This window comes from Lagopus leucura, unplaced genomic scaffold, assembly GCF_019238085.1.
Source record: "Lagopus leucura isolate 7727_CA_CO unplaced genomic scaffold, USGS_WTPT01 Super-Scaffold_100159, whole genome shotgun sequence".
NCBI classification, from domain to species: Eukaryota; Metazoa; Chordata; class Aves; order Galliformes; family Phasianidae; genus Lagopus; species Lagopus leucura.
Window position 1 is genome coordinate 7,485,983 of NW_024962335.1, and position 27,594 is coordinate 7,513,576.

The 27,594-nt window shown below is 39.0% G+C and overlaps 1 protein-coding gene across 1 annotated transcript in view; it reads right to left on the reverse strand.

Moving 5' to 3' along the window:
- Positions 1-27,594, reverse strand: part of FGD6 (FYVE, RhoGEF and PH domain containing 6) — a 67,769-nt gene that overhangs the window by 13,441 nt on the left and 26,734 nt on the right. Inside the window, exons 4-14 of the mRNA XM_042889792.1 lie at positions 25,482-25,549; positions 25,359-25,389; positions 17,301-17,452; positions 16,342-16,498; positions 15,124-15,211; positions 8,572-8,622; positions 5,785-5,843; positions 5,611-5,682; positions 5,027-5,095; positions 3,576-3,659; positions 2,371-2,450 (exon numbers count right to left, since the gene is read on the reverse strand). Coding sequence (XP_042745726.1) covers positions 2,371-2,450; positions 3,576-3,659; positions 5,027-5,095; positions 5,611-5,682; positions 5,785-5,843; positions 8,572-8,622; positions 15,124-15,211; positions 16,342-16,498; positions 17,301-17,452; positions 25,359-25,389; positions 25,482-25,549 — 911 coding nt within the window. The remainder of the gene's footprint in view (positions 1-2,370; positions 2,451-3,575; positions 3,660-5,026; positions 5,096-5,610; positions 5,683-5,784; positions 5,844-8,571; positions 8,623-15,123; positions 15,212-16,341; positions 16,499-17,300; positions 17,453-25,358; positions 25,390-25,481; positions 25,550-27,594) is intronic.

Below are 27,594 nucleotides of genomic sequence, written 5' to 3' on the forward strand. Positions count from 1 at the left end.
GCAGAATGCTACTGCAGTCAGCAAAATTAAACCTGAAGCAAGAAAGCCTCTTGTTTGGGCATTAATCTGTGCTTTTGTCATTAACTGGCTTACTAGTTATTACTAGCTATTACATACTACTATAATACTACTCTTATATACTACTATTAAATATTACTATATTACTAGCTATTTTTCACTAGCTTAATTGCTCCCCCCAGAGTTATTTCAAAGTCTCTTCTTTGGTGTACACTTAATATCATGTTTATTATCTGAAAAAATACACGCTTGTCCCTGATATCTGTAAGGTTAATTTAAAGTGTTTTGTAATAGAGATTTTTTTACTATATAGGAATGAGGAATCAAATGGAAGATGCAGTCTGTATTAACAAGATACCAACTCTCTACACACTTGTGCTATTTATCATGGGAGCAATGCCACGAGCACATGCAAACAGCTACTGCTAAAAGTATCGCTTCCACAACAAACCCAGGCCTTATTTACAGACAAATAACAATCAGAAAGTCCTCATTCACACCTGGATCCCCCAACGTCTCTTTCATCCCAACAGAGTGCAACCTCTCCGTGTCACGGGTGTGCAACTTTGGGCTCTTGCACACGCACACAATTTCCAATGAATTCAAAAATAACAGAAACAGATGCTCTCCAAATGGAATGTTGACAGTGTAAGAAAGAGAGAGCTATTCAAAGCAATTTTAGTTGGTAACATGAGGCTAATTTCAGGAATTTAGGAAAAGGACAAGTGGAAAGTGTGTCACAAATGGCACTCAGCATAATGGAAAGTTACAGGTTTTCCCTCGTGCACCAGCATGTATTTCATAGGAATTACTTTTAATTTACCATTTAATCAGCTCCTCAAAAAGAAGAGGCTAACCTCTTCTATAAAAATATATGTATTTCAAGATGATCATCTTTTCACAAGATCCAATTAACCTTTCTACATTACTTTTTACGTTACAAACATCTTTGTGTGTGTGTGTGCAAAACCTAGTGACTAAAGCACCTAAGCAGGACAGAGCTGCTCATGTAACAGTGGTGCAGAACCATACATTAAACATGAAATGCATCTTTGTTCAAAAGAATCATGAGAAACATTTATAAAAATTTGTTGGGAAATACATCAATACTTCTTTCAAGCCTGCTGTTATAAATAACTACTGCCCAGACACAACTGAGCTGCTTCCTCTGGCTGCTCTGCCAAGGCTAACCTTGGTTTGGCCCTCAGCTAGAGATACTGCTATCTCTCAGCAGACATCCTAATGTCACTATTTACAAGGTCACGAAGAAAGCAGCAGTCTACGCTCAGCTTTGCTAAATAAAAGAGAAAACATGTCTTTTTTCATCGATATCAGCACTGTCACAAGTGACAGACTGTATCAAACTCCAAACACAGTGAAAACAACAATCCCCAAACCAGGTCTTTGTCAGAGGCAGCTCACTGACCATAGACCAGAACCACTCCAGTTTAGTGGCTGTTAGATGGAAAATGTATTTATCTGGTAAGGAAAAGCTTCATTCCTGTTCTTTCTTTCATTTCTGTAATTTCACGTCCCATTCAGCACTTCACTGAGATCCATTTCTCATGTCCTGAATTACGCTGTTATTTTAGCTAGATGACCAGAATGACGTCTTACAACTTTTATCAGTTGACAGAAATGTCAAAGTGTATTGATATGCCCCATATCCTGTCCTGCTAATGCACTCACACAGAATATCAGTTACTCTGGAAGAAAGAAAACATACAGAAAAGCAAAGCCAAAAAACATTAACTGAAGTGAATTTTAATACTTTTTCATCACAAAGAAATGCAGTGAGAAGATAATATTTCAATTTACTTAAAAGTTTTTGAAGGTGCAGCAAAGCTGAAAAGGAAGAAAAATCAAAGAGTTCCATCTGATTATCAGTTTGCTCTGTTGAGGACAGCAGAATCCCTACCAGCTGAGCAAGCCTTAAGCCTAGATTGCTCAAATACCAGCCACGTTTATTACAGATTTTGCATTTCCATCTATTACTTTACAACAGGGAATCTTCCTTACAGGTCAGAGTGGACTGTATTACAGGCTAGACATTCATGTGATATCTGTGAATCTGATTATGTACAATGGGCGTCCTTTCTGCCCGCCCATTAAAAAAAGACTAAATATTCAAAATCAGTTTTTAAATGTGAACAAAAGGAATTTAGAACAAAGATCACTTTATTTCTAGAAATCCATCTGTCAGTCTCTCTATCCTTCCGCAGCAACACAAGCAAGGAGTAACTTTTCATTATGTAAGTGTGGAACAAGCTGTAATGAGCTTAGGTAAAAAAACTTTTGAGGCCTGTTTGAAATCACATACTTTTAAAGTCATTATGAATTCATGAGACTCACCTTGCTGAAAGAATGAAGGATCTCTCTACACTTTCTATGTTCAGTTCATTCTGATAAGCTTCCTGGGATGGCTTTTTAACCTTCAGTCAAGAGGAAAAAAAAAAAGGCTTACATTCAAACTGACATGGTACTTTCATGCTGCTTTATTTTTATTTACTGGAAAGTCTCGTATGTTTACCATAGAAAGGGCAGATCTTACAGGGATGAGATTCTACAACATCCTTAGAGCCAAGGATTGCAGTAAGAGTACAGAGTGCCCACCATTTTATTTCACTGTGGCAACACAGGAAGACAGAAGATTTCAAGGGAATGAAGTTCAGGGGCTGTCAGACACCTCCCGATGTGCTTCAATATTCTCAGGCCCAGCATCTTGTAAGCTTCTCCTGCAACTCCGCAAAAAAGCACACTGCAGGACAACACACAGGCCACTGGTGTGCCCTACACGGGCATCTGTCTGATATCCCCATGGGCTGCATCTCGTGATTCTTCTGAGATACCAAGTTTCAAACATGCAAGATTTTAAAAGTTAAGGGTTTCTGAGCCATGATGAGACATCTGCTGGCAGAAGAGAGGCTGCAGCTCTGCCTGGGAGCCAGATCTACATTCTAGCTGAACTCGGTGCTCATTTCTGACAGAACCAGAGATGAGACACTTGATTCCTGAGGCGATGGTTTGTTGTTCTCACTGTCATGCCAGAGATTGGGTCAATCCATGGCATACATGCTCCTTGTTAGTACCTACAGGGGTTGGCTTATCTTTGATGCTTTTCACAAAGACTCAGAATCAAAAGCTGCATCTTCTCTCCCTCTTAGCTGGTCTCTGTAAACCATGGAGTTCTGACCACCAGAATGTTTCTCAGGCAAAGGTACCTGATCTCTGGGTGTCATCAACAAAAAGCATTCACAAAGCAAGAGATAGGCAGTTCAAACATGGTATAATACAAAAAAAGGAGGCAGACTACTTCTGAGTAAGCCAGCTCTGGATGAAATGCAGGTAAGATGATCCTGTGACAACACAGTTATTTAGGAAAACATAAGACAGTACTCCAACAGTATTTTGCCAGAAACTTTATGCCTGTAGAACTGCTCTGCAATGCAAGCATCTTTAGTATCTCTTTCCAACAATAAATATAGCTGCCTTTTGAAAATTTGAAGACCTAAGTTTAAACACATTTAGAGAAAGGCTTGTTTTAGCAAATGACTCACCTTCATTCCAGCCAGTGACAGCATGTTGTTGAGTTTGTACATCCCTGACTGAACTGGAGTAGTATACAACAGGGCATCATTAAACTGTAAAGCAGGAACAATACTTATTAACGACTAAAGACTGTTTAGAGACTGATAATATCAGATGCATTTTGCAGAAAGTACAAAGCTCTAAATTCAGCTGTCCAAGAGGGCATCTTCTACATCTTATTATTCCACAGACCCCAAGAAACATTTTCTAGCAAAAATTCAGATAACAATAGGTATCTATTTATATCCTTCCTTATGTAAATATACATTTGGCAATGAGCAAACAGTACACAGATGTCAAAGAACATGCTGTTAAGAAGAACAAAAATGTTTCTCTTGTACACAACTGTATTGCATAACAACTTCAGAATTAGGTTAATTGAGGTTAATAGAATTAACCCTCAAAACAATGTAACATATTCCAGAAACTAGGAGATGGCAGAATTAAGTTATTAATTTATGATTATATAGATAACCATAAATTATTTGTTTGTCTCTATGAAATTTACCAGTTTAAATGTGCTCAGTTCTACCAGACTTAGCTTCATTTGATACACCTACTGCTCAGCTGTCAGATGCTTTATTTCCTGTGTTGTTCAACACATGGGTCCAGGCTTTATTTACTAAACATAAACACAGATCAGGAGACTGAACTGTCTCAAGAGTTTTTGCTATGAGGCTCTTTGAAACATAACCAAAGGTTTCAAGAGCCTACACAACACGATCAATTAAAATTACTGCCTACATCAGTCCTCTGCATGCTACAAACTCATCTCCAGAGAACAAGACAGGCACTTCCAAGCTTAGAATGCGAACTTCATGACCATCTAGGGAAATACTTGTCCTGCGATAACTGAAAGGCAGATTTCAGGCAAGACCCTGGGCCAATAATGTCACAAACTAAACACAATAACAGTTGTTTTGCTGTCTAAATAGAGGAGAGAAACAAATATTCAACTGGAAACAGAAACTTCAGAAACACGCAGAAGTTCTAAAACAAAACAACAGCAGGACAGGAAGAGAAGCCAGCACTTTGCTTCCAACTCAGTGCTCCACTTGGGAGGCAAGAGGAGGAGGGAGGCAAGGCTGCAATAGTAGCAGCTGAGCTGTAGGTTTACAATCTGGTACAAGTGGGATGGAGTAATTGTTTTAGCGTTTCACATAATGTCTTCCCATAAAACTACTGAAATTTTAAACAAGCACTGTTCAAAACAGTACTTTTTGTTGAGAAATTGCTTTCTATTACAATGTTACTGCTTATGCAGCAATCTGTCTAAACTAGATTGAGCAAGTGTAACAGCAACAAATGGTCATTTTTTCCCCTCCCTGAAGTTACTACTTCTTCACATTTGTGGTGCAGCACTTCAATCCCTCAAAATTACACTGGCGTTAGGCACACAGCAATATGCACACCATCTTACCAGAAAAAACATCCGTGGCTGCATGACCTTTCGAGACAGCTTCATCAGCGTTCCTTCCTTCAGAAATATCTAGCACATTAAAACAAGCAATTCAAAACTCAGTTTTTCAAGGCATAAGCTGTATAAATGAGCTGATACGTTCCTTCTTTCTTTTTTTTTTTTTTTTTTTTAATATTACACCTGAAATGCTGTAGAAGCTTTGTGATTCATGGTCTCCCTCCTCAAAAAGGCTGTTCATCTGTAACTCTCCCTAAAAGCTAAAAGACTGAGTGGTTGCATTGATTTTCCATGCTGCATTTGAAACTATGACAAATAAAAGGTTATGTTTGAGGAAAAATACTGTCTGCAAGATCAGGCAGAGAATCACGTTATAAAAAATGTAAGTTTTCATCAGATACATGTTTTTTAAAAAATAAAATAAAATAATTATACATGTGGGGAGATAGAATTCATTTGACCGTCAGGACCAAATAAAGTGATGGATCATTTCTCTCCTCCATATGTGTCAGCTTCAGTACTGTGTTGGCACGTCACCCATGTCACACTTTTGTTACGATCATCTGAATGCCATCTGGAGGACTTACCCTTCCTGGCTGTACAATCTCATGGTGTCCATTTAGACTGTACTGAATCTGCATGAGTTTCTGAAAGTTATCCTACAGAGGAAAAAAAAAAAAGGCAAAAAAAGATAAGTAGTTTTCCTTTTTAAATAACAGAAAAGGCTTTAATTAGCTAACTTCCTAAGTCAGAATACTTACTCCTTGCTTCATGATGTCATTGGCATGGTTTGCGACTTCTATGACAACAGCTAGAGCATCTGAAGAGTGAAGAAACAATGCATCATGTAGACCAGTTAGCACTGGTGTCATGGAAATCCCGTGAAAAAATGTAGAATCATAGAATCATTAAGGTCAGAAAAGACCTCTAAGATCATCTAGTCCAACCGTCAGCCCATCACCACCACACCCACTAGCCATGTCCATAAAAATATTCCCCTTCTACACTGTGGCAAGATTCAAGGACCTGACTGAACAGTCACTGCATTCAAGAGGCTTCCTGTGGATCCCAGAAGCTTTGGATCATGGTTTCGCAGGTGTGCCCTACCAAATCATTGCTTCAACTAACAGGCACAACATCAATCGTTTCCTATAGCTAATAAAGCTGTTTACAAGCAAAATTAATTCTTAGTTTCTCACATCAAGGATTGCTTTAATTTCAACGTCTCTACTTAGAGCAGAAACATTAACAACATTTTAACTTAGACTATATAGAGGTTAATTAAGCTTTTTCAATTTGACAAAACTGCCCCCAGTGCCAGTCATGGAAGGCTGCCTAGAGAAATTATCCAAATTCTTGTGATTTCTTTCTTCTGCCTTTAGTTTTGTGGTTCTTTAAGGTAACAGTATAAAGTTCAAGCTTCTAAACTTCATACTGGAAGAAAAAGATCTCTGAAATAGAAGAGTTATGAAGAGGGATTTTATTAAGTACTGATATTTAGTAACTAGCAACTCTGCTGAAATACGCATTTAGCTGTAACTGCAAAAAAGGAGTTATGTAAAAGCATTATGTAAGTTATTGAACAGCAACTCTGTGTATTACACAGAACCCATTTAAGGATCTTATCCAAAAACCTGTGATTGATTTATGTAGGAAAAATAAACCTCATTTAATTGAAAGCTAGCACAACTGCACTGATAAAATGTCATTTAGCACTGAGAAACAGTTCAACGCTGCAAATAAATAAATGCAGTTAAACACTCCAAGTAAACATTGCTTAAAAATACTCAGAGAAGCCCACCAACCCAGTTATACCAAAGCCTTGAGTTGCTGTAGGTGTTTTGTTTTTTAAGATATCACCACACTGTTAGCACTTTAGACTATCTGTACTTCCTTCTTGATGAGTCCACATTCAGAAAGAAAGCACATTAAAAGATGCAGATTTTTGAACCAAATGGTTCAGAAGGTTATGAAGCTACATATGAAACTAAAGCAAAGTATGAATATGAACTAAAATCTCCTCCTAAGTCAATCTAAGGAGAATTTAAATAAAGCAAATGTGAGTACAGGAGTCTACCTGTGAAGACACAGAGCACAGAGCAAGCATTAGATAAAAAATTAAGTTTAGATTTAAACATCATGATATTAACTGAGCCTGCTGAAAAACAGCTAGTAGTCTCCTACTAGGAAGTTCTGGAGCTGCTCCATCCAAAACACTCTCCAGCTTCCTTAGCTTGAAAGAAAATGAAGCCAAGGGAAATTTAACTAAAGCCACGAAGAAAGGAATGAGTACCTGACTTTTTTTTTTGTTGCTGTTATACTTTCCTTCATCTATCAGCTATTCTATCTATCAAAAACTTTAAACTGTACTTGTTGACTTAAAAAAACTGAAGAATGTTACAGAAAATTGGCTGGTTATTGAAGAGAAACTTCCAAGATTTCAGAGCTGCTTACAGAGCCAAGACTCTAAACAAATCTAAACAACAAACCAAAATAATCTATAGCATCAAAAAGTCCACAAGCAAACTGCTTTTTGGAAGGGAAGAACATTCCACTTCCTATATCACTTAGCTGGAATAACTTATTCAAAGGTCATCAGGAAGAATTGTGCTGTTTTTTTTCCAAAAATGCTAATCATATCCAAACCTTTGTCTTTTTTCCTCCTTTTTTTTTTTTTTTTTTTTTTTTTTTTCCCTACATTGAATTAAACAACAAAGCAAGGTCAAAAGGAATTTAATGATCACAACAAAGATTTTACTGAGTAAGGATCAGATTTTCTTAATCAGTTTCAAAGACTGACTATCAAACATAAACTATCATACATATACTATCATACATAAAATTACATACGTTGTTACAATTAAGTTTCTGCTTTTATCTTCAGCATAAGCAGTGAGACAAAAATACTGTGGAGTGTACCACCATTAAAAAAAACAAGAAACACAGAAGCTGGAGAAATCACAAGAAAACGTTACATAAAACATACTTCTTTTAAGTTGACTTTTTAAAATGCTCAGTTGCTTATCACACAGTGCAGGTATCAGCTTGTTCGCAACTATAAGAAGTGCAAGACAAACCTCAAGACTCTGAAAGAGTCATTTAAAACATTTTTGTGATTATATTTTCACCACTGTCAAATAAACAAATATATCTAAACGTCTTGGGAATGATAAATATTCATAAATTTTATGGCACTATACCAAGAGACATAGCTGTAGGACAGTGAACTTGGCTCAGCACATCCAAGGCACTCATGTAGTGCATTCCTACCAGCTACATCTGTGCAGCCCTCCTGAAGATATGGGCTTGCACAAATGCCATCAAAGAGAACAAAATAAATAACTGGGCCTCATGCAAACGGAATGGAAACACTGACTAGAAGCACTCCTAGGACTGCTGAGCAGCATTTAGACTAAGCGCGTGTACAACTCGGAACTGAACAGAAAAAGTTTCTACTTACCAGCTTAGCATTCTGCATGCATTTAAGATTTAGAAACATTGTCATATTTACATAAGCTGTTGTTTCTTAAGAATAAAGAGACATTTACCTTGAGTATCCCTATAATCTGCAGATTCTTCTAAAAGGTTTTTTAAATAATCTGTATAAAGAAAAATAACAGAGGTGTTTTTGTTAAAGAAATAAACAGCATCAGAAAGCATTAAAACCCAACATTTTCCTAGCAATCGGCTTTTCAGGCACACCTATGCCACAAAGGTCTATCACCACGTAACCTTTTAAATTTGTCCAGGTAATAACATAAGGAAAAGTAGCATTTCCACAATGAAAGTATATAATGATGTCTTGCTCAGGGAAGAACAAAAAAGCAGTGACTTTCTCTAAAGGGAAGTGATATTTGTGAGTATTATTCTGGAACAAAACAAAACCAGCGGGTGGAAGACAAGTACACACTTGCAATCATTTATAATTAAGATGACACAAGAAAGTTTGAAGATTATAGATAATCTTCTGAAGATTATTATAGATAATTATCTACAGGAGCTGAGAAAAAAAGTAACCCAATACAGCCAATCTGATTATGATCAATATCTTTCAGTTCAAAAATTATAAGTTTATAAATTATTCTCATAAATTATAAGCCAGTTTAGATGTTCTCATAGGAACTGTTGGTTTTCAATTGCAAATTTAGTTCTTCAACCACGAGGTGGCACTCTCAGTACATTCAAGACTTAGTAGTTTTTTCATCTATTTTACTCAGATAAAATGAACTCCAAATGTCTGACAATATGAGAAAACATCCCTCCTGAGATTCCATTCCCTGGTCTTGCGTCCAGTTCACCAAAAAGTATGCTATCCTGTCAAAGGCAAACATACAGCCTCAGTACAGCTCTGAACTGCTTAAATTTGAAAGAAACACAACTTTCTAAGGCACTTCCAAGGGAATACAGGTTTCAGGTTGATATTATCAACAAATACTAATTCGTAATTGTCTTTTAAATGAGGTACTCACATTCTGGCTGATTTAGAGAAAATGGATTGTATATGATCTAGGAAATGTTCAATTTCAGCTTAGCAGTTGTACACGTCTCATGTAGGAGTGAAAGAATTCAGCTCCCAGATGTTTGCCCTACCCAGATTCATCCTTTCACTCAAGAAGGATCGAGAGCCAATTGTTCCTGCCTTCATAGGACGTCTTGCTTCATGCATGCCCCTCAGAGAGCACTCAGAATACTGTAATGGTTTCCTTATGCAAAATAAGGGAATTATGAAATGCGTTTCTGCAGTCGAAACACCACGAAGAGTGAGAAATCTTGTCAGTTCATGAAAGCTTTGAGACAAACAAAACTACGGGAAGAAAAATATTTGGCACTGAAGCTTTATGTTTTGGCAAAGACCTAAGGGAGGATCCAAGAGAAGCATGAAGAGCAGGTTGGGATGAAGGAGCAGGGCCTTGCTGGGGGCAGCTGTGGGTGAGCAGGGGGGGTGGGAGCGCTGGGAGGTCTGGCTGGGCCTGGGAACACCCACAGCCTGCTGCTCCACTTCAGGTTCTGGCTGATCCTTATCAGGGAATGGCCAACGCCTGATTTTAACATGAACCTGACATGGCACAAACTTTTCCAGCTCCATAAAACTGCATCCTTCACGTGTCTCCACATCTTTTGCTGTAGTATCTACCAGACCTTCAAAGCGCAGTGCTTAGGTGCACACATGTTCCGCTAAAAAATGAGTTCACCTGTTCTCAGCTTGGGTTGTGTTTGTAAGAAACTGGCGTAAGACTAAAATCAACAGGAGGTATTTCACAAGGAACTGAGAGGAGTCCGCATGGTTTTTAGCTTGGTTCCTGCAGGAACCCACTTCACACACACACAGCAGCTGCTCTCCCCTGCCTCAGTGTCATTAAGTAGGAGCTGCATGTTACCACCCAGGCTGAGTGAGCATCATGGGCACCTTTCATAAAGAAAACAGACTGAAGTTATATTGCAACTCAGCCTCCACCAGAGCCAGAACAAAGGGCTCCAGGAGACACCTCCCAGCATAAAAGCGTGAGTCCCTACAGCTTATACAGAAACTACAGCTTCTTAAAACTGCCAGCCACAGAGTCACTTCTCTGAGGACTGGGAACAAGAGGTCAGGTGGATGTAATTCACTAATCTGCAAATGCTTCACTGGCACTTTCTAGTACATGGAAACATCCAATTTAATATTCAAAGTAACTGCACTGAAAACTTAAAACCAGAGACCCAACACGGGACCTAATTGCTTCTTGGCACATTCATGCCTTATGACACATTCCCCCAAAGAACAATACTTCACCTCATACCATTTGTGGGGTTTTGTTTTCAACTGTACGTATTAGCACTTTAAATCATATCCACAGATAACAGAGGGAAAATTAAAGAGAGATTTTAACATAGCAACCTGATCTAGAGGGAGGTGTCCCTGCCTATAGCAGGGGAGTTGGAACTGGGTGATCTTAAGGGTCCCTTCCAACCCAAACATTTCTATGATTCTATGATAACTGCAACCATTTAAAATTCTGTATTTAAAAAGGAAGGCAGCTCTTGTACTGCAAGACGGAAACAGACAAAAAAACTTCCGGCTGTAAAATCCTGGAAGTGGTAAATATGTAATTTTGATCTCTTTATGTGTATCTGGCAAGTAAACAGCTAAAACTCAGCTTCAGAGAAGCAATGTGATAGACTGTTTCAGTTTCTTCTGCGCATACACACTGGAAATTCTGTGCTTTGCAACAACTGTCTGGAGGTACTGCCTTAAGCTCTGCAAACAGACTATTTCACAGACATGAACAGATTTAGCAAAAACATTCCTAGACAAAATAAATACAGAAGTTAAATTCTAAGGTGGAATGGTATCTGTGGTCTTCGCCAAATTTTTTCCCCTTTGAAATGTACTTCAGTTATTCAGACATTTTACTCAGTTGTTCTACACGAGACACTGGTTTCTGGGTGAAAACATGAAACATGTATACATTACGGACCGCTTTCCACAACTGCAGAATAAAATATAAATCATATTAATAATATTAAAACTATCAACAGTGTCAGACCCTCAGCACCGGGGTTTCCTTCTGTTGGTTTGAACAGAAAGGAGATGATCATACCGATCATCCTAGGACAAATCTGACAGTAAGCACGGACCTGCTTTAATGTAATAGAGAACAGTACAAGCGATGTAACAATAAAACAGAAGTTGAGACTATGCAGGAAATTAGGTGGAAAGATTATTTTTAAATTACAGAGCGCTGAAAGAGAACTGTAGCATTGTAAATGGCACAGAAGTCTGACTAACACCCAAACAAGTCGCAATCTCTGTTTCACAACTGATAGCAACCTCCCAGCTGCATGACAATGCAAGCCTCCCATTGATCACAACACAGCAAAGAGGCCATCCTAGCAAAACAAATCGTATCAACATATCTCCATGAGAAGAGAAAACCCATCCAAAATCCCTGGTCACCCAAATACTACATTTCATGCCATAGAATAACTGACTTCATGTAAACAAGATGCATGCATTAATTTACACAAACCACTTCAAGAGGAATACAAGTATTTACATTGAGAAATACTACTTCTCTGAAAGAGTGGTCAGGCAGTGGAATGGGCTGCCCAGGGAGGTGGTGGAGTCACAGACCCTGCAGGTGTTCAAGGAATGTTTGCATTTTGTGTTGAGGGACATGGTTTAGTGAGAGCTATTGGTGATGGGTGGATGGTTGGACTGGGTGATCTTGAAGGTCTTTTCCAACCTTGGTGATTCTGTGATTCTGTGAAAAGAACCACACTACCAGAGAAAGGCTTTTTAATAGAAAACACTCTAATTTTTGTCTGACTTCTTCCTCTACTTATATTCTGAAGGCAGACCTTAAACATGTCTTCAGAAAGGTAGACTCAAAAATTAAAATTCATAATTTTGCTACATACCCCAAAACACAACAAAAAATCAACACACAAGCATTGGTTTACGACAAATTGTTCTTATGCCTTCCATCCACCTGACAGAAGCCAGTAATTCACTTTTCCTTCATGCTAGAGGCCAGTAGCTATCACTTCTACTCTTCTGCTTCATTAACTACTTCTTGTCTCAAATTGTCCAATTTAATTACATTGAACTCAAAGCATTCATTCTTAAAATGGAATTGGCCTCAAGTCTGACAATTCTATTTCTGAGCTGTGAAAAAGCAGTGTGTGTTCAAAAGCGGATTTTTCAATCGCCCTCAGCCTCCCATCACTCAGCTGAGGATAACAAGAGACACCATCTCTCTCTCTACAAGCCTTGTGTTGTGAAAAAGAGGATAGAAACTTATCATATGACAGGGAAGTGCTTGCTTGTATTGTACAAGTCTTCTACTCAAACCAGATTTTCTGGAGGAGAGATTCACCTCACCTTCATTTCTTCCTGTTAAAAATACGAAGTCTCTAATTAACCTCCCCAGCAACCCAGTTAATATTTGCTGTATAGAGCTCAGGGTTATGTGGGAAAGTGGAATTTTCCTTGGTGGGATGGAAAAGCTGTATAATTAAATAGAAATACAGCTGAGTTGTGCCTCTCCTTGCCAGATTTCTAAGTCCACCTGCTCCTTTTGTTAGCACAAAAGCAACTATACTTCAGAGCACAGCAACAATCACGTAGCAGCAGGTTACTAGTACAAAGCTGTCCTACCAACACAGCATCTAAATAGCAAGAAATCCCTGCTGACTCAGGCCTCGCAGCTTCGTTTCCTGGATTGTTTTTTCTCCTTTAAGCCACTGCCCCCTCCTCAGCCACACACAGATGCCCATTGTCTCTGCCTGGGGCTGCTGCTGCATCACTGCAGCATCACTTTTGTTTTGCTCACTCCAACAGCAGAGCCGAATACTCGGTATATCCTCCAAAGGCTTTGTTCAGAGATAACTCAGTATTATACAGAGCTGCTAGAAGGTAACAATGTGGAGAAGTCATCCACTGAGATATAGGAGAGTGAAAATCTCAGAAGACAGTGTGAAATGGCGTGAATAATTGAACACAGCAAAAATGAAGGAGATCCAAAATAAAAGCCCCCTGCCACAGCATAATTCATTTCTTAGTCTGATCTCTTTCATTCCTCTCATGGGACACGAGAAATTTATTTTTCTAAAGCAGTAACCAGCACTGCAATCCAATTCATGTAAATAGCATGTGTGTTTACAGATTTTATTAAAGTTGGGTGGCCCCAGCCAGAACTCCACATAAGCCAGTCAACAAAGGATGAGATTTTCAGGTCTTGTCTAAAACAGCTGCTCCCTGCCATAATGACAATTAACAGTTACAAAGAAGTCTCCTTCTACTTCATAGTAGTAGTGTTTCTGTGCCATTCATCACTGACATCTCTCACTTTGCTATGTATACTGACAAAGGAATTGCTCCCCTGTTCCGCCTTTTTATTGGAAACCTTTGAACTTATCCAAGGCATCTCCACTGATTGAGGAATATATAGCAAGCCTACACAATGCCTTGAGCCAGCGTCCTTATAAAATAAAGCAACTCCTCAAATGCCTTCTTGTGGTTTTATCAATTAAAAGACACTAATATTTTCTCCCACAAAGTTGTTTGTTTGATAAAGGCTTTTAACCCCTCTTTCCCAACTGTGACTTCCATGAGACAATTAAAAAGAAAACAGTTCAGGTTAATAACTTAGCAACTTCTCCACAGCGCTGATGTTTATATCTCCCACAGCATCACTAGTCTAAGTACTTGCTGGGGAAATGCCAACAAGCTGCTACCGAGCCAAACAAAGGGTCATACAGCATTTTATTTTGCAGTTACTGCATAAACAGAGGCTATTTTTAAATAGGTCATCAAGAAGCAACTTCCAAAAACAATGCCTTAAGTATTTCCAAATCCTTACAGGAGCCATCCCCCTCTTACAACAAACACATCTCAAAATACTTCACAAAGGAGAGGCCCATACCACTGCACTCCTTTTACAGAAAATGAAAGTACTGCATCAAGGAGACAACTTCCTCAAGGTCACCTAGACATGCAGTGCCAAAGCCCAGGACAGAGCCCAGATTTTGTAGTCCTGTACCAGCTCATGCCCCTGCGACAAGTCTTGAGTGCTTAACAGTTAACATTTACCAAACCCACACTTCTTTTTTTTTAAAGGAGAAAGGTTTTCAAAGTCAAAACACATGGGCAGGAGAGAAATGGAGAAACTACTTGCAAGAAAAGCTTACAGATGTACAGACAAATCTTTCAGTTCCTTCTCCTTGTTTCTAGTTTCCCATACTACTATTTTCCATTAAAAGAAAAATAATAATAAATTCAAAAGGGGAGCTTTCCAACCCTCAGTAAGAAAATTACTGTCTTTAATTACCACAGAAACAAGCAAAAAACACCAACAATTTCATGTTTTCCAAGTACCACTGAATTTACCACTGGGGAACACACCACAGCGCTGGGAACATTAGCATTTCACTTGTGAATCTTGTTGCAGTCAGTGTTACCAAAGAAAGCCTCCAAGCCCATGCTGCATTTTCAACAAAGCTTTATATAACTGAGGTCAGAGAAACATGCTTTGCAGATGGATACAACCGCCCGAAAACACGTTTTCTGGAATACACGAAGACTGGTTTCTTAAGATTGTATAAAAGCTTGACTGTACCTGTCAAAAGGAGTCTGTACTGGGGAATCCTCTGAACTGGCTTGAGCAGATAGTGCTTGAGGGCCAGACTAGCACAGCGGGGGCTCATCTGAAAGAAATAGTCAACATAAGCAACAATTCTATGGTAGTCAAGAGCTCCAGTAAAAGCAAACTGAACTACAAAGAGTTGTCGACAATATCAGATAAGCTGATCTTAAAGGTGTGACTACTGTAGCATTACATTGCACCACAAAGCAAGTATTTCCCTGTGTGGAACATGTATGTAAAATTAATCATGAGTTAAAAGACATCAGTAAGCATCCATACTCTCTGTGAATTCAAAATAGGTTATTTTGCTTATAAAGGAGAGAAGTGGATCCTCCCAGAAATAAAGGAAAGGGCAGTTGCAAAGACATGCTAATTTGTAATCACTGTAAATGTCCATTAGGAGGAAAGGCAGAGAAGAGAGCAGTAATCACTCAAGGAGTTTTAATTAATCCAAACATCTAAAGACAACACACAATTAAAAGATCCATGCTTTAAAAAAAAAAAAGCAATTATCTTGAGTTTGCCTTCAAAATAACAAGTATCAGAAACACTGAGTCCTTGAAGACTTGAAGATTTATAAAACTAGCAGAGAAGAGATTACTCAAGGGGAAGCTTGCATCATAGGAGGTAAATTCATAGACTGTGTGGATCGTGTTCTGATCTCCTTTCTGATTTAAGAGGATTATGTAAAAATCTGGCATTGCTTTTAGTGACATGAATCAGCTTTCAACTGATTGTTGCATGGGCTGGATTTAAAAGCTTCTACAAATATGTAGACTGTTAAGAGTCACTTTTGTATGTTTCTAACTGAAATGAAATATGATTCCCATGAGTAAGCTACTACCCTGTATTGTGGTGGAAAAATCAACCTGCTTAAAATAAGACAGTTAATCATTGCATTATGGTCAAGAGACCAAGCCCAAAAAAGCAACTGGTGATTTTGCTAGTATGCCTTTGATACAACTTGTAGCAAGCACTGAATTTTCTGAAAACGAAAGTCTTTTGGCAGCCAGCATCACTAATTACTTTGTAAAATATGAATGTCTTTTCACTTTCACCCTACAAGGGCTCAACCCAAGACCCAGCAGAAAAAAAAAATCAAATTAGAGAGTGGTCTCTAAAGTCTTACGTAAAAATGACAACTGCTAAAAAGTTACAAAATAGGATATATGTTAAAAAAGAACACAGTACCTCAAAGTCTTTCACTACTGAGGCAAAGCCTGCGTTCTTCTTACACTGTTCATCTAACAGCGCAATATTTTTATCAAATTCTTTGATGTAAGTTGAGTACATCTTTAAGTAGGGGCCCTTTTTCACAAATATGTCAGCAATTCTTTGATGTTCAAGCCTAGAAACAAGAACAGAGCAATTAGTCACAAAAAGGTATACATGCTAACCTTGCAGCAAGACATCGATCATCTTCATGGTAAGATGTGACAGTTGATTTCTGAACAAAAAGCTTACAGTCCAGCAGACAGGCGTTCAGCTCATGAGCTATTCTGAAAAGTCTTACCAGGCACACTTCTGCATGCTAATTTGGAGTTAGATCGCAACCACTTGATTCACAGTCTGCTCTAAATGATCTGGAACCATTTGAACACATTAATACAAGCTGGATTTCCAGGGAAACGGATCTTCAAACTTCAAGATGGTGTCTCACTCAGGATTACAGTCTTTACTCATTTCAGTGCTTCTGTCTGTACACTTTCTTTGGGTGGCTTAGGTCCACCCATCAGTGTAACTGAGAATGAACTTCAGCAGGACTGCCCATCAGCACTGTCTGGTGAGTAAACTTCAACTACCTTGGAAAGGCAAATCAATTTTCATAAAAGCCTCCTGTTCCTCTCATGCAGTCCATTTATCGTGCCCACGCACACGCAGAAACAAGAACTTTCAACTGAAACCTATGTTTTAAACAAAAAAAGTGTGGTTGCTTAAAGCATGTGCTGACATGCCTTCTGGATGCCCCTCAGTGCCAAATCAAACAGCAAAACGGAAAGGTACCCCTGTACCTTCAAAGCCTATTCTGTCATTTATGAAGGCATGTGAAAAACAAACGAGAGTCAGACTGTGGTCACGTGGAGTCTTTAAAACCCCACAGACAAATCTTAACAACATCAAAGGAGCGGTGCTCCTTCACTGATAGTCACCAATGAGACAATCGCTCCTCCAGCTCCCTCAGGAGGTCCCGGTTGAGCTCGTACAGCTGAGGTAGGTAGTACAGGATCTGATTCAGGATTCTGTCCTCAATCACAGGCTTCCCGAGCTGCCTAGAGGCGTGTGCCACCGCGTCCCGGAAATCCTGCCGGAGCACAAAGAGAAGCCCTCACCATGAGCCAACAGCCTTCAAAGCACAGTGCAGACATCAGTGTTTTCTCTGCAGACATTCCAGGCCCTGCTCCCTGTTACCAAAGAGAGGAGGGTGCCATCTGGGTTATGTTTCCCTGCAGCTTCAACTCACTCCCTTGGGTCAGCCTTAACCCCTTCAGTTTGATGCCGGAGCTTGACTCTCTCACTCCTGGACATACGCTGTGGAGGTTGTTCATTATTTTTTAAATACACCCTTAAGAAATGAGCTGATACTACACACGAGGAAACTAGAGTGAAAAAGCACTTCTATCTACAAAGGTATTGGTTGCCTTGAGCATCTTCTTGCTCAGATTTGGGCAAAAAAAAGCAAAAATGTTACATCAGTCAATGCAATCATAATAATCATAATCTAAAACCATATTTTTTGTTATTTGGCAGTTATTTACAAATGCATTCTAGGAAGATGTGCTGCCTGGATTAAAAATGCTGTGTCACAAGAACTTTCTATACGTAGCAGCTCTCACAGGAAAATACACATTAACAAAGAGCTATTTTAACAATGCACTGGAACTGTGAGATTTCAAATGTTGTCCATTATCAAAATAACATTGCTACCTTCAAAACGTTCCCAGGAAGGAGCAAAACTGCATTAACCACTGAAGGGTCCTGGTGTATTTTTATGCTTCAACCAGCTCTCAACAGGGCAGAGCTAAGTTTATTGGCCCTTATTAAACTACTCAGAATTAAAATCTTGGCCCTGGTCAAGTCAGTATGGCTAGGATTGTACACATAATGAAATGTGGGATTCATTAGGCAAGGTGTTTTCCCTTATCACAGAGAATTTCCAAAAAAGATTTAGCAATTCAGCATTTCACTCGAAAAAATAATCAAAAACATAACTTTAAAATGAGAAAAAAGAAAATCCAAATATCTATTTTATCATGTCTCACTTGAAGTTGGGCATCAGCATAAAACAGTTTGTAATAGCTCTTCTTAGTTTGCATCTGCTGAAACCTAATAATGCACGCAAAATCTATAGGTGACCCGAAAAAGGTGACTATATGGCATGTTCCTATGTGCAGTGATGAGGCACATTTTTAAATACACATGGGGTTCACATCTGGCTTTGAAAATTTGTAGGGTTCTTTGGTTAAGATAAAAAAAAGAATGAGGCTCACACACACCCAAGTCTACTGCTCCAGGTCTCACTGGCTATCTCATCAGCCCAGCATCTGGCACTATTTAGGGTTTGTCAGACTCCAGTCTCAGCTTTCTCCTGGCCTCTCCTCATTACATCAGCAAGCTCCAGACAGCTTCTTGCTCTGTGACCCTGGGTCGGGAAGGCTGCGCCAGGGCACAGTTATGACAAGAAACTGAAAAGAGATACAGGGCGATGGCTGTGATGGGGAAGGCTGAGAACTAAATGCAAGGGAGTTAAAAAACAGATGGCGTTATTCATATGGAAATGCTCTGGTTTACATCCTCTGTGTAGACTAGTGACACATGGGTTAACTACCAGCTGCATCTTATGGGTTTTTCTGACCCTAGGGCATTGCTTAACACTGAAATGATACATGGAATTACAATGGCAAAAGCTCAAACGAGGCTTTCTGAAGAGCTCCATGCAAAATGCACCATCATATTATGATAATATTCCCTTCAAAAATCCCACGCACACACAATATACTGTATATGCTCTGCCATGGGGTGGAACAAGAATTTTCTCCGAGCACTATAAGCCTACTTGCATGATGAAAAGAAAAGTGGTTTTGTCTGTAACGAAATCAACAAGCCCAGCTTTTCCCTGGCCACACAATAAACGGCAAGCAGGGAGCCAGGTTTAAGCACCAGTAGATAAGACAGGAATGTCACTTGTAGTTAAGAGCATTTATTTAACTTCTAGATACAGAATTCAAAGAGCCTGCAGGATGTTTTTCAAATGCAGGGGGTTTGGGTTTCTCTATTGGCTTGATCCAAAGTCCATCAGCCTCTCTGGGCTTTGGATCATGCTGTCAAAGACTGGGCCATGAGCACAGCCAACCAAAACTTTGTTTTCTCACCCCTGCTTCTCCCTCCACAACCGAGGAAAGGGAGGAAGCCCCGCAGAAAGGAAACAGAGGGAAGAAAGATAACGTGAAGCTTTCAAATGATGCAAACCAGACTGCTGAACAACAAAGGCGATAAACTTCAGAGCTATTTTTCCCCTTCGTTTTTGGAATCATCAAGTCTCCACTTCAGAGGCGGCGCAATGTATTTGTCACTGTAATCATATTAAGATTTATTTATAACCTGGCAGTGGGTGTGAAGTAACTGTCATGCCAAGTTCATCTCGAGATAAACCTGGGAGGTGAATGCAGAGAGCACATGCCTGAGGAGAGGGGGTAGGAAAGCCAAACAAATGGAGCGGGTCTCCAGCTAGCAGTGCTGCCATTCAAGTACTGCCTTCCCAGAAAGCAATTCCTCATCTAAAAGGACCAGAACCTACAGCGGCTCTGTTTTAATTACTAAACATAAAACATATTAACCTAAATAGTAAAATCTGAAATTTTACTCCAAACGGCAGAAGCTATTCAGTCAAGTTCTTTTTTTTCGTATGGGAAAGTTCCTTTCTTACATATAAGTGGCTTCAAAATTAGAAATTACAGGAATACCAAGTTAACACACCAGCACCTAATTCCTTCTAAAACTAAATCTGTGCACCAGATTCATAAAACCAGAATAAAAACAGAACCACTGCTGCAAATAATACACGCATTGCTCTGATACCTATAAATACCTACAAAAAGTGGCTCATGTTACAAAGATATTTAGCATATAGTACTAACATAATGCTGCTGACAAGCACTGCTTTCTTCAGTCTGTTCAAAGACGGCCACCTGAGCTGCCCTAGAAATTACTGTGTTGGAAGCAGTGCAGCAATTCACCACAGTTAATTTTAAAGCAAGGTTTTATAATTAAAAATGAGCATTCTGAATACTCATAAAATTCTTTGCAGTACTTTGGAATTAATGTGCTTATTTCACTAAAAAACACCACCTGCAACTCTGGACCAAATATTTCATATGCTGTATGACACAAAACAAGAGATTATGAATCTGAAACTGGGATGATTCATACACTTTCAAGCTTACTACTTCCTTTCAGAAGATGAGAGGCTGTTGTACACTTCCTGAAAACTGCTTTTTGAACTACTGGGTTTGAGTTTCTACATCATATTCTGGTCCAAAGGTAATCACAGAATCATAGAATGGTTTGGGCTGGAGGGGACCTTTAAGATCATCTAGTTCCAACCCCCCTCTTAGTGGCCGGGGCTCTTCCCAATAGTCCATGCTATTTATGCAATGGCAGTTGCCTTCACCCAGACACTTGAAGAGGATGGCATCATAACCATCCCTGGAAAGTGCGTTCTTCCCAAACCACCAAACTCATTCATTCTAGACTAAGACAGCAGCCCACTAGGTACTTCTCCATATGAAAATCTAGTTCAAGCAGTTTTCTGAGAGTATGTCTTTTTGCTGAATTAATGCCTGGTAAAACATTCTCAATTCAAAAACCTCAGAGAATTTTATTTATTCTATCAGTATGCCCCCCCTGCTAAAGCTGTTCCACTTTTTAAACAGAAGAAGGATACCAACATTGCTGTTTCTGCTTGACCCTCTCTCCTTCAACCCCTCCTTTAATGCAGTTTCCTTAAATAAGCAAACAGCAGTGATATCTGAAATAATTCTGACCCCATTATGAATCATCTATGCCCAGCCCACGCACTTCCCCTCTGCAAAGGCCCTGAGTCACAATTCCTCTCTTTCCACTGGAGGATTCCCAGTGCAATGCCAAGCAACCTGCCCATCTCAGCAAAGAAGGAGCAAACGTAGATGTTTAGCTGTGTACTAACAGGACTAAATTCCCACTCAGTTGCTGACTGATTAACTGCACCTTCCGGTATCTAACATCTGAAGGAAGACAAGTCAAAATGAGTGAAATTAAACTTTCATATGCATTTAGCAGGAAGAGAAAGAACAACATCATCTAAATTTGGCCACATATTTTACTCCTAAGGTTTCAACCAATATTCATCTTGGATCTGTTCTCTTAGAACATACCATCAGCAAAGCAAAAATAAGCCATAATCTCTTCTTCTGAAGTATAACTCCAGCTAAATACACCTGCAGATAGCTCAAATATCAGTTTAATTTAAGGAGAAAAATATCTTTGCACTTGGACACTTTTCAAGGAACACACACACACATCCTATGGGGAAAAGAGCAAAGTTCCCTGTTTGCATTCCAAGGAGCAGCCAGTCTGCTGCACTGTGACAAACTGTAACAGTGCTGCCAGGAATACACTTGCATTTCAAAACATATTTAAAGCAAAATATAACTAGGCAATCTTAACTACAACTTTATAATTAACAAAGATCGTGAATAAGCATGGATCATGACATCTCACAAATCCATGAGGTTGCTTCTGGAAAACTGACAAGGAATTCCATACCTTTTCTCTATAAAATCATGTACAAGTTTTTAATAACATAATGTAGCTATTTTTACAACAATTATTTGACTATGACATATTCTAAGCAAGAGTGAGTAAATGGACCAACGTATCCTTCCAAATCAGAACTATTTCATCAGCCTTTTCAACAAGATAATGACAGATGCAATTAATTGTCAAATGCCTCAGTCAGAAATTCTAAACCACTTCAAAGACTAAAAATTTATCATGTTTTCACCTCAGACCAGTCAAATATCAAAGTTGGAAAAAAAAAAAAAAAAAAAAAAAAAAAAACCCCAAAAACTGAGAGGTTGAGAGACAGGTATTTTTTTTAATATATAATTTTGCAAATGTTTTCTGAAAATGGAAACATATCAAACCAAAATTTCCCATTCTTCTAAGTGCCTCTGTAAGGACACAGAACAGAAAATAGAAAGATGTTTGACCTCTGATCTGCCTGCTGCAAAAAGAGGGTGACCTTGTGGCTGCAGAAAAGTTGCAGGTGCCTTCTGACAACCTCCTTCTGGCTCTCAGAGTCCTAATAAGGACAGAACTGGGATGTAAGTTGGAAGCGCTGACCTAAAGGCTCAGGCAAAAGCTTGCAGGCCTAAGCTTTCCTTTTCTAACATAGCACAAAGGAGCACACTGAGCTTTGCATAAGAAGGACCCATCCGAAAAAGCACATTTACTTGCTGGATCAGAAACCTCACTACCCATTCCACAGCAGGAAGGGGAAAAATCTAATAGAAAAGGAGAAAAAAGAGAGCAGTGGGTTTGGGGAAAAAAAGACCAAACATGTATTTACATATATACAGAAACACACATATATATATTTGTTCTTATACATATATAGGAAAAAAATGGATAAAAGAGCTGACAGTACCTAGGCCAAGCAGTGCATCTTTACAGTGACAGGGGTGGCTTAAGGATCTCTCTCACTTGTGCAAAGCAAAGCATTCCCAAAGAATCCCATGACAAAGAGGCACAAAGAGCACTGGCCCTACATTACTCCCATCCAGAATCGTGCCCTATTCCCTCATATCTCACATCCAGTTCACGGCTCCTTTCTTTTTCTCTGAGTGCCCCTAGGGGAAAAGTAACACTTCTCACTTCTCAGCCCTACAGAAACTACACATGGGCTCACAAAGATGCATACAGGTGTGTTGTTTTAAGTCCCTTTGTTTTCTGGAGTTTCTGAGCATTCTACTCAAATCTCATCCACTAAAACAGATTTACAATAATTACAGAAGTGCAAGGAATTCAAGATTGCAACTCGTGTTCGATTCCTCCCTCAAGCAAACCCATTTGAGAAAGCACCATTGTACCAAGCCAGTTAAAGTACATTATCTCTACTGTGACTGGCTTACTTCATGGTATAGAAATGTCTCCAAGCATTTATAATTTTGTAGAGATCTTTTGTAGTCTGCCTTCAGCAGAAGAAGCCAGGCATACTCACAAAGCACAGCAGTGTCCAGAGAGGCACCCTGACAGTCCAGAGGAGCTGCACCACCTAACACGACTGCATTAATATAAAAGAAAGAAAAAAAAAAACCCTCTAAAAAAATCAGCGGTGCTTGTAACCAGTTTGCAATCCCATTCCCACCACCTCAGCAGCTTTAGGTTCTACTTCAAATTCTTCAAGCATCAACAGCTCTGTTCCCTGGCTGTAATAAGAGCCACTATCTGCAGAACTGGCTTTGGTAATACAGACTGAACAGAATCAGCAGAATTAGTCACTACATGTCAGGTATTTACTTGAACCCTGGCAGAGGGTACACAAGGTGTAATGGGGACTTACCTGACAAACTCAGCAAAGACCCACTCCTCACTATTCATAAAGTAGTAATAGCCAGTATGGGCAGAGCCAATGATTTCAATCTGAGAAGTCTCTCAGTCTCCTCCGTTAGGCAATGCTGAATACATGCTGATTCTTACTTCTAGCCGACGGAAACATTTCTAACCTGTTGGTACTTGCCAGTTACAAACTAGCATACTGGTTTCATGTGAGCTATCCAGTAAAACAACACAAAACACTCCCCGGAACACTGCATGTTTACAACGCTTGGACAACCTTAAGCTTACACCAGAAACTTCCCTAACTCCCTTCTATCTTCCTTTTCCCACATTCTTCCTCTGTCTGTGTCCTCTACACGGTCAGCCTTTGTTTCCAAGGGCTTTAAAACCCAGATGTCTCTTTAACACATACAGGCATGGGGTATCAACTGCTCTGCTGGGAAACCTGCTCCAGTAAAATCCATACATGTTACCTGAAGCTGGATTTTCAAGAACTGGCACACTGGAAAGTGAAAACACCTTTAAAGCATAAACTGATACTGGAAAAATGTGATAATTAAAAACAAATAGCTTAAAAATTGTCTATACTCATTACAACAATTCTCTCCCTTTAATCAGCATTTAGACTTAAGTTTTCTACTACAAATAATGCTGAAAATAAATTATACATTGGCCACAACTGCCTGAGCTAGCATTTGAAAATCAAGCTTGAACAGGCTCAATTACTAATCAATTACAAAAACAGAAGGCAGAAGAGGAATCAGCAAGTGCTGTGGGAATTTTTTTTGTTGCCTTGAAGATCTCCACATTATAGCACTGTATACAACCATACATAAGAGTCTTTGTTCCCAGTTCCACAGAACATGCTTCTCAAGAGACCGACATGGACAAACTCATCTGTTTGTAATGCAACTACTTCTGGCAGGAAAAATCACTGTGCTTGTACTACACAGAGTGGCAAAATGGTACAAATAGATATAACTTAGAAGTTGATAGGAATCTTATCAAATGAAGCTAGAGAAAGCTAAAGCTAATTAACTTACATTTTTTTCATCTTCTACAGAGCACATTTAACACATGACTGGTTTGCATAAACGAGGATTAAATACTTAACCCTTGCTGTGGACATCATGTTGTGCGTACTGCAGTCACAGCTGCTATCAGAAAACAAGCACCTGCCAAAGAGCTGCAGCCTAAAAAAATACACCATATGATGGATGCAAGAGAAAACTAACTAATTAGGTTATCTAAATAATGCATCTTTTTACTTACTATTTCTAATGGCAAATTGGTCTCTTCCTCTCCCCTTTACTTTAAAAATCATTCTAACCAAAGATTCTATTTAGGTTGCTATGGTAGAAATTGGTTTATAAATATGGTGCTACTTAATATGGATATATCCATATATGTTAAGTATTCAAGCAGTATCCCCAACTCAGCAGGAAGACTGCATACGTTAATAAAGGAGACACAGAATGAATCGTATTCATACATTATTAAAAAAAAAAAAGAATTTTAAATTATGCAGACACTGCAGGAAAAAAAAAAAATCACATTCACTACAATAAAACCAGGACACTAAACTTTAACAGAACAACTTTTTTAATACTTACAATGTGTAAGAGCTTTAGCACGTCCACAAACCTATCAGAAAGGCAAGAAAAAGCAGACAGTTAAATCTGAACTGCCCAATTAAAATAAACTGAGAAGCTGCTCAGCTTAGCATTGACACTTACACTTTCTCTGAGCTCATGATCTCCTTGGCAATATGGTAAACTTTTGTCTTCTTTCCCGCTGCCTTGCTCTGCAAATAAAATTGTATATTATACTATTATTTCAGGCCAGTAGTTCCTCAAATCCAACATGATTATTCAGTAATTATTTCTAATAATAATAATAAGTGTAATAAGTGTTTTATACTGTTTTGAAATCTCCTGCCTTTCCTGAATCCATGTGAAAATCAATTTAACTTGTAGCTAGAAATAACACTAATTGTTAGCAGCAGTTTTTATGTAACTGTCAGCCTTTCTACTTAATTGTTACAGGAAGCACTGCTGCCATAATGAATGAAGCAGTAGGAAGTGACAATTATTAGTTAGTGAAAGTAGTGAAGCACGGATAATAAGTGCATATCATACTTTTTTCCTGATTATTACAGCATGAGTAGTATTTGCAGTAAACTCAAATGGCTTTCTCAAACATCTTAAAAGAAAGATGGACTTTATTGAAAAAGATGAAAGGAAGAAAATGTCACCACAGAACAGAAAAGTCAGCTTCTGATAATTTACTAAACAAGCTGCTAGAATAAGAAGCAGCCTTGCTGTAAAGTTGTGTGAGCCTTATAATCTACTTGTGACATAGTTTAGATGTTGCTGGTTTTTACATACACAAATACAGCTTCCAAAAATCAAGGCTACTATTCAACGCCAGACAGAAATAAACAGGAATAGCAAAGCAAAAGGAAGTAGGTGCCAAGATGCAATTATTTTTTTCTGCACAATAACTCCCATGCATAATTTCCTTCAGATAAAATACACTTTTTTTCATCACAGCTCTCATGGTTTGCCATATGCCTCTCTACTGCCAGCTGTCACTACATCTATTACGTATTCAGGCTTCCATTTCAATGGGCTGGAAAGAAAGCATGGATGAGGAGGACTGAGACATCATGACGTACAGAAAACATGCACAATCAAAGTTGTGGGGAGGCAGTATTGAATATAGGAGGTACAGCCATTAAACAGTTACTTTGAAAATCAAGCCTCAGTTGCACAGCATATATGGAATTTTGTCTCATAAGCCCTAATGCTGCAAGATTCAGCTATGGTTATAATTCTTAATATTGTTTTTAATTTAAATGCAATTACCAGTCCCAAATTGCTAAATTAATTTCTAAACTCAGTAATTCAGTGTTGTATTTCACATATGCTAAATATATCACATATTTTCATTTATTTTATATACACACAGGGATTTTACTTCAAAAATTAAGCTGATTTCCAAAAAGTACTTAGATCTACACAAGTCAATCAGATGAAGGCAAGACTGTAATGCTCATCCTCAAGCCTCAGTGACATTTCAGACAGCACAGCTGATACATTCACAACAAGTCTGAATTCACAAACACTTCCATTATGCAAAGCAAGGTATTGCTGTGCTTCTGGCAGTTGCAAATTAGATGAAAATTAGTATTTTGAGAACAAGATGCTAATGCTGAACAACTACAACATGTAACATCACAGTCCACTTTCAGCTCCCTTTGGAAGCCTTTTCATGTACCAGCTGGCACTGAAAAGACCACTTGGCATTTGTTCAGCCAGAAGATCCTCTGAGCCTAGAGGGGTGCAAGTTAGGAAGATCAGAACTGGGCTCCCTCTCAGCCGCGCTATTGGAAGGGAGCCTTGTGACTTCTCTAACAGGCAAAAAACATCAAAACACCCAGATGCTTGTGGTGGGGACAAACAAAAACAGAACCAGCTGAAGGCCAAGGCAGGGATTGCTTCATTTCTCTCATGCAGCTGCCAGAGCTGTGAGGAAGTTGGAAGCAAGGAGCGGCTTGCTGCTAATCCCCAGCTGCCGGCTGCACGTGCCACAAGCCGGCTGGCGTGAGCCGACCAGCAGATGCTTCACAGTGAGCTCTGAATTACTTGGTGGCTGTGCTTGTCCATGAAACCTGTCTGAGAAGCCTCCTAACAGGAACATTCTTCTAAAAAACTCTGTCACGGAAGGTTGAGAGCATTTCTAGGGGCACACAGATCAGCAAGTCTTGTAAAATGAAATTCAGACCTGATACTACATAATCAAATCTTCTTTCCCAGCATTAAAATATCTCACTTCAATAATCCTTTT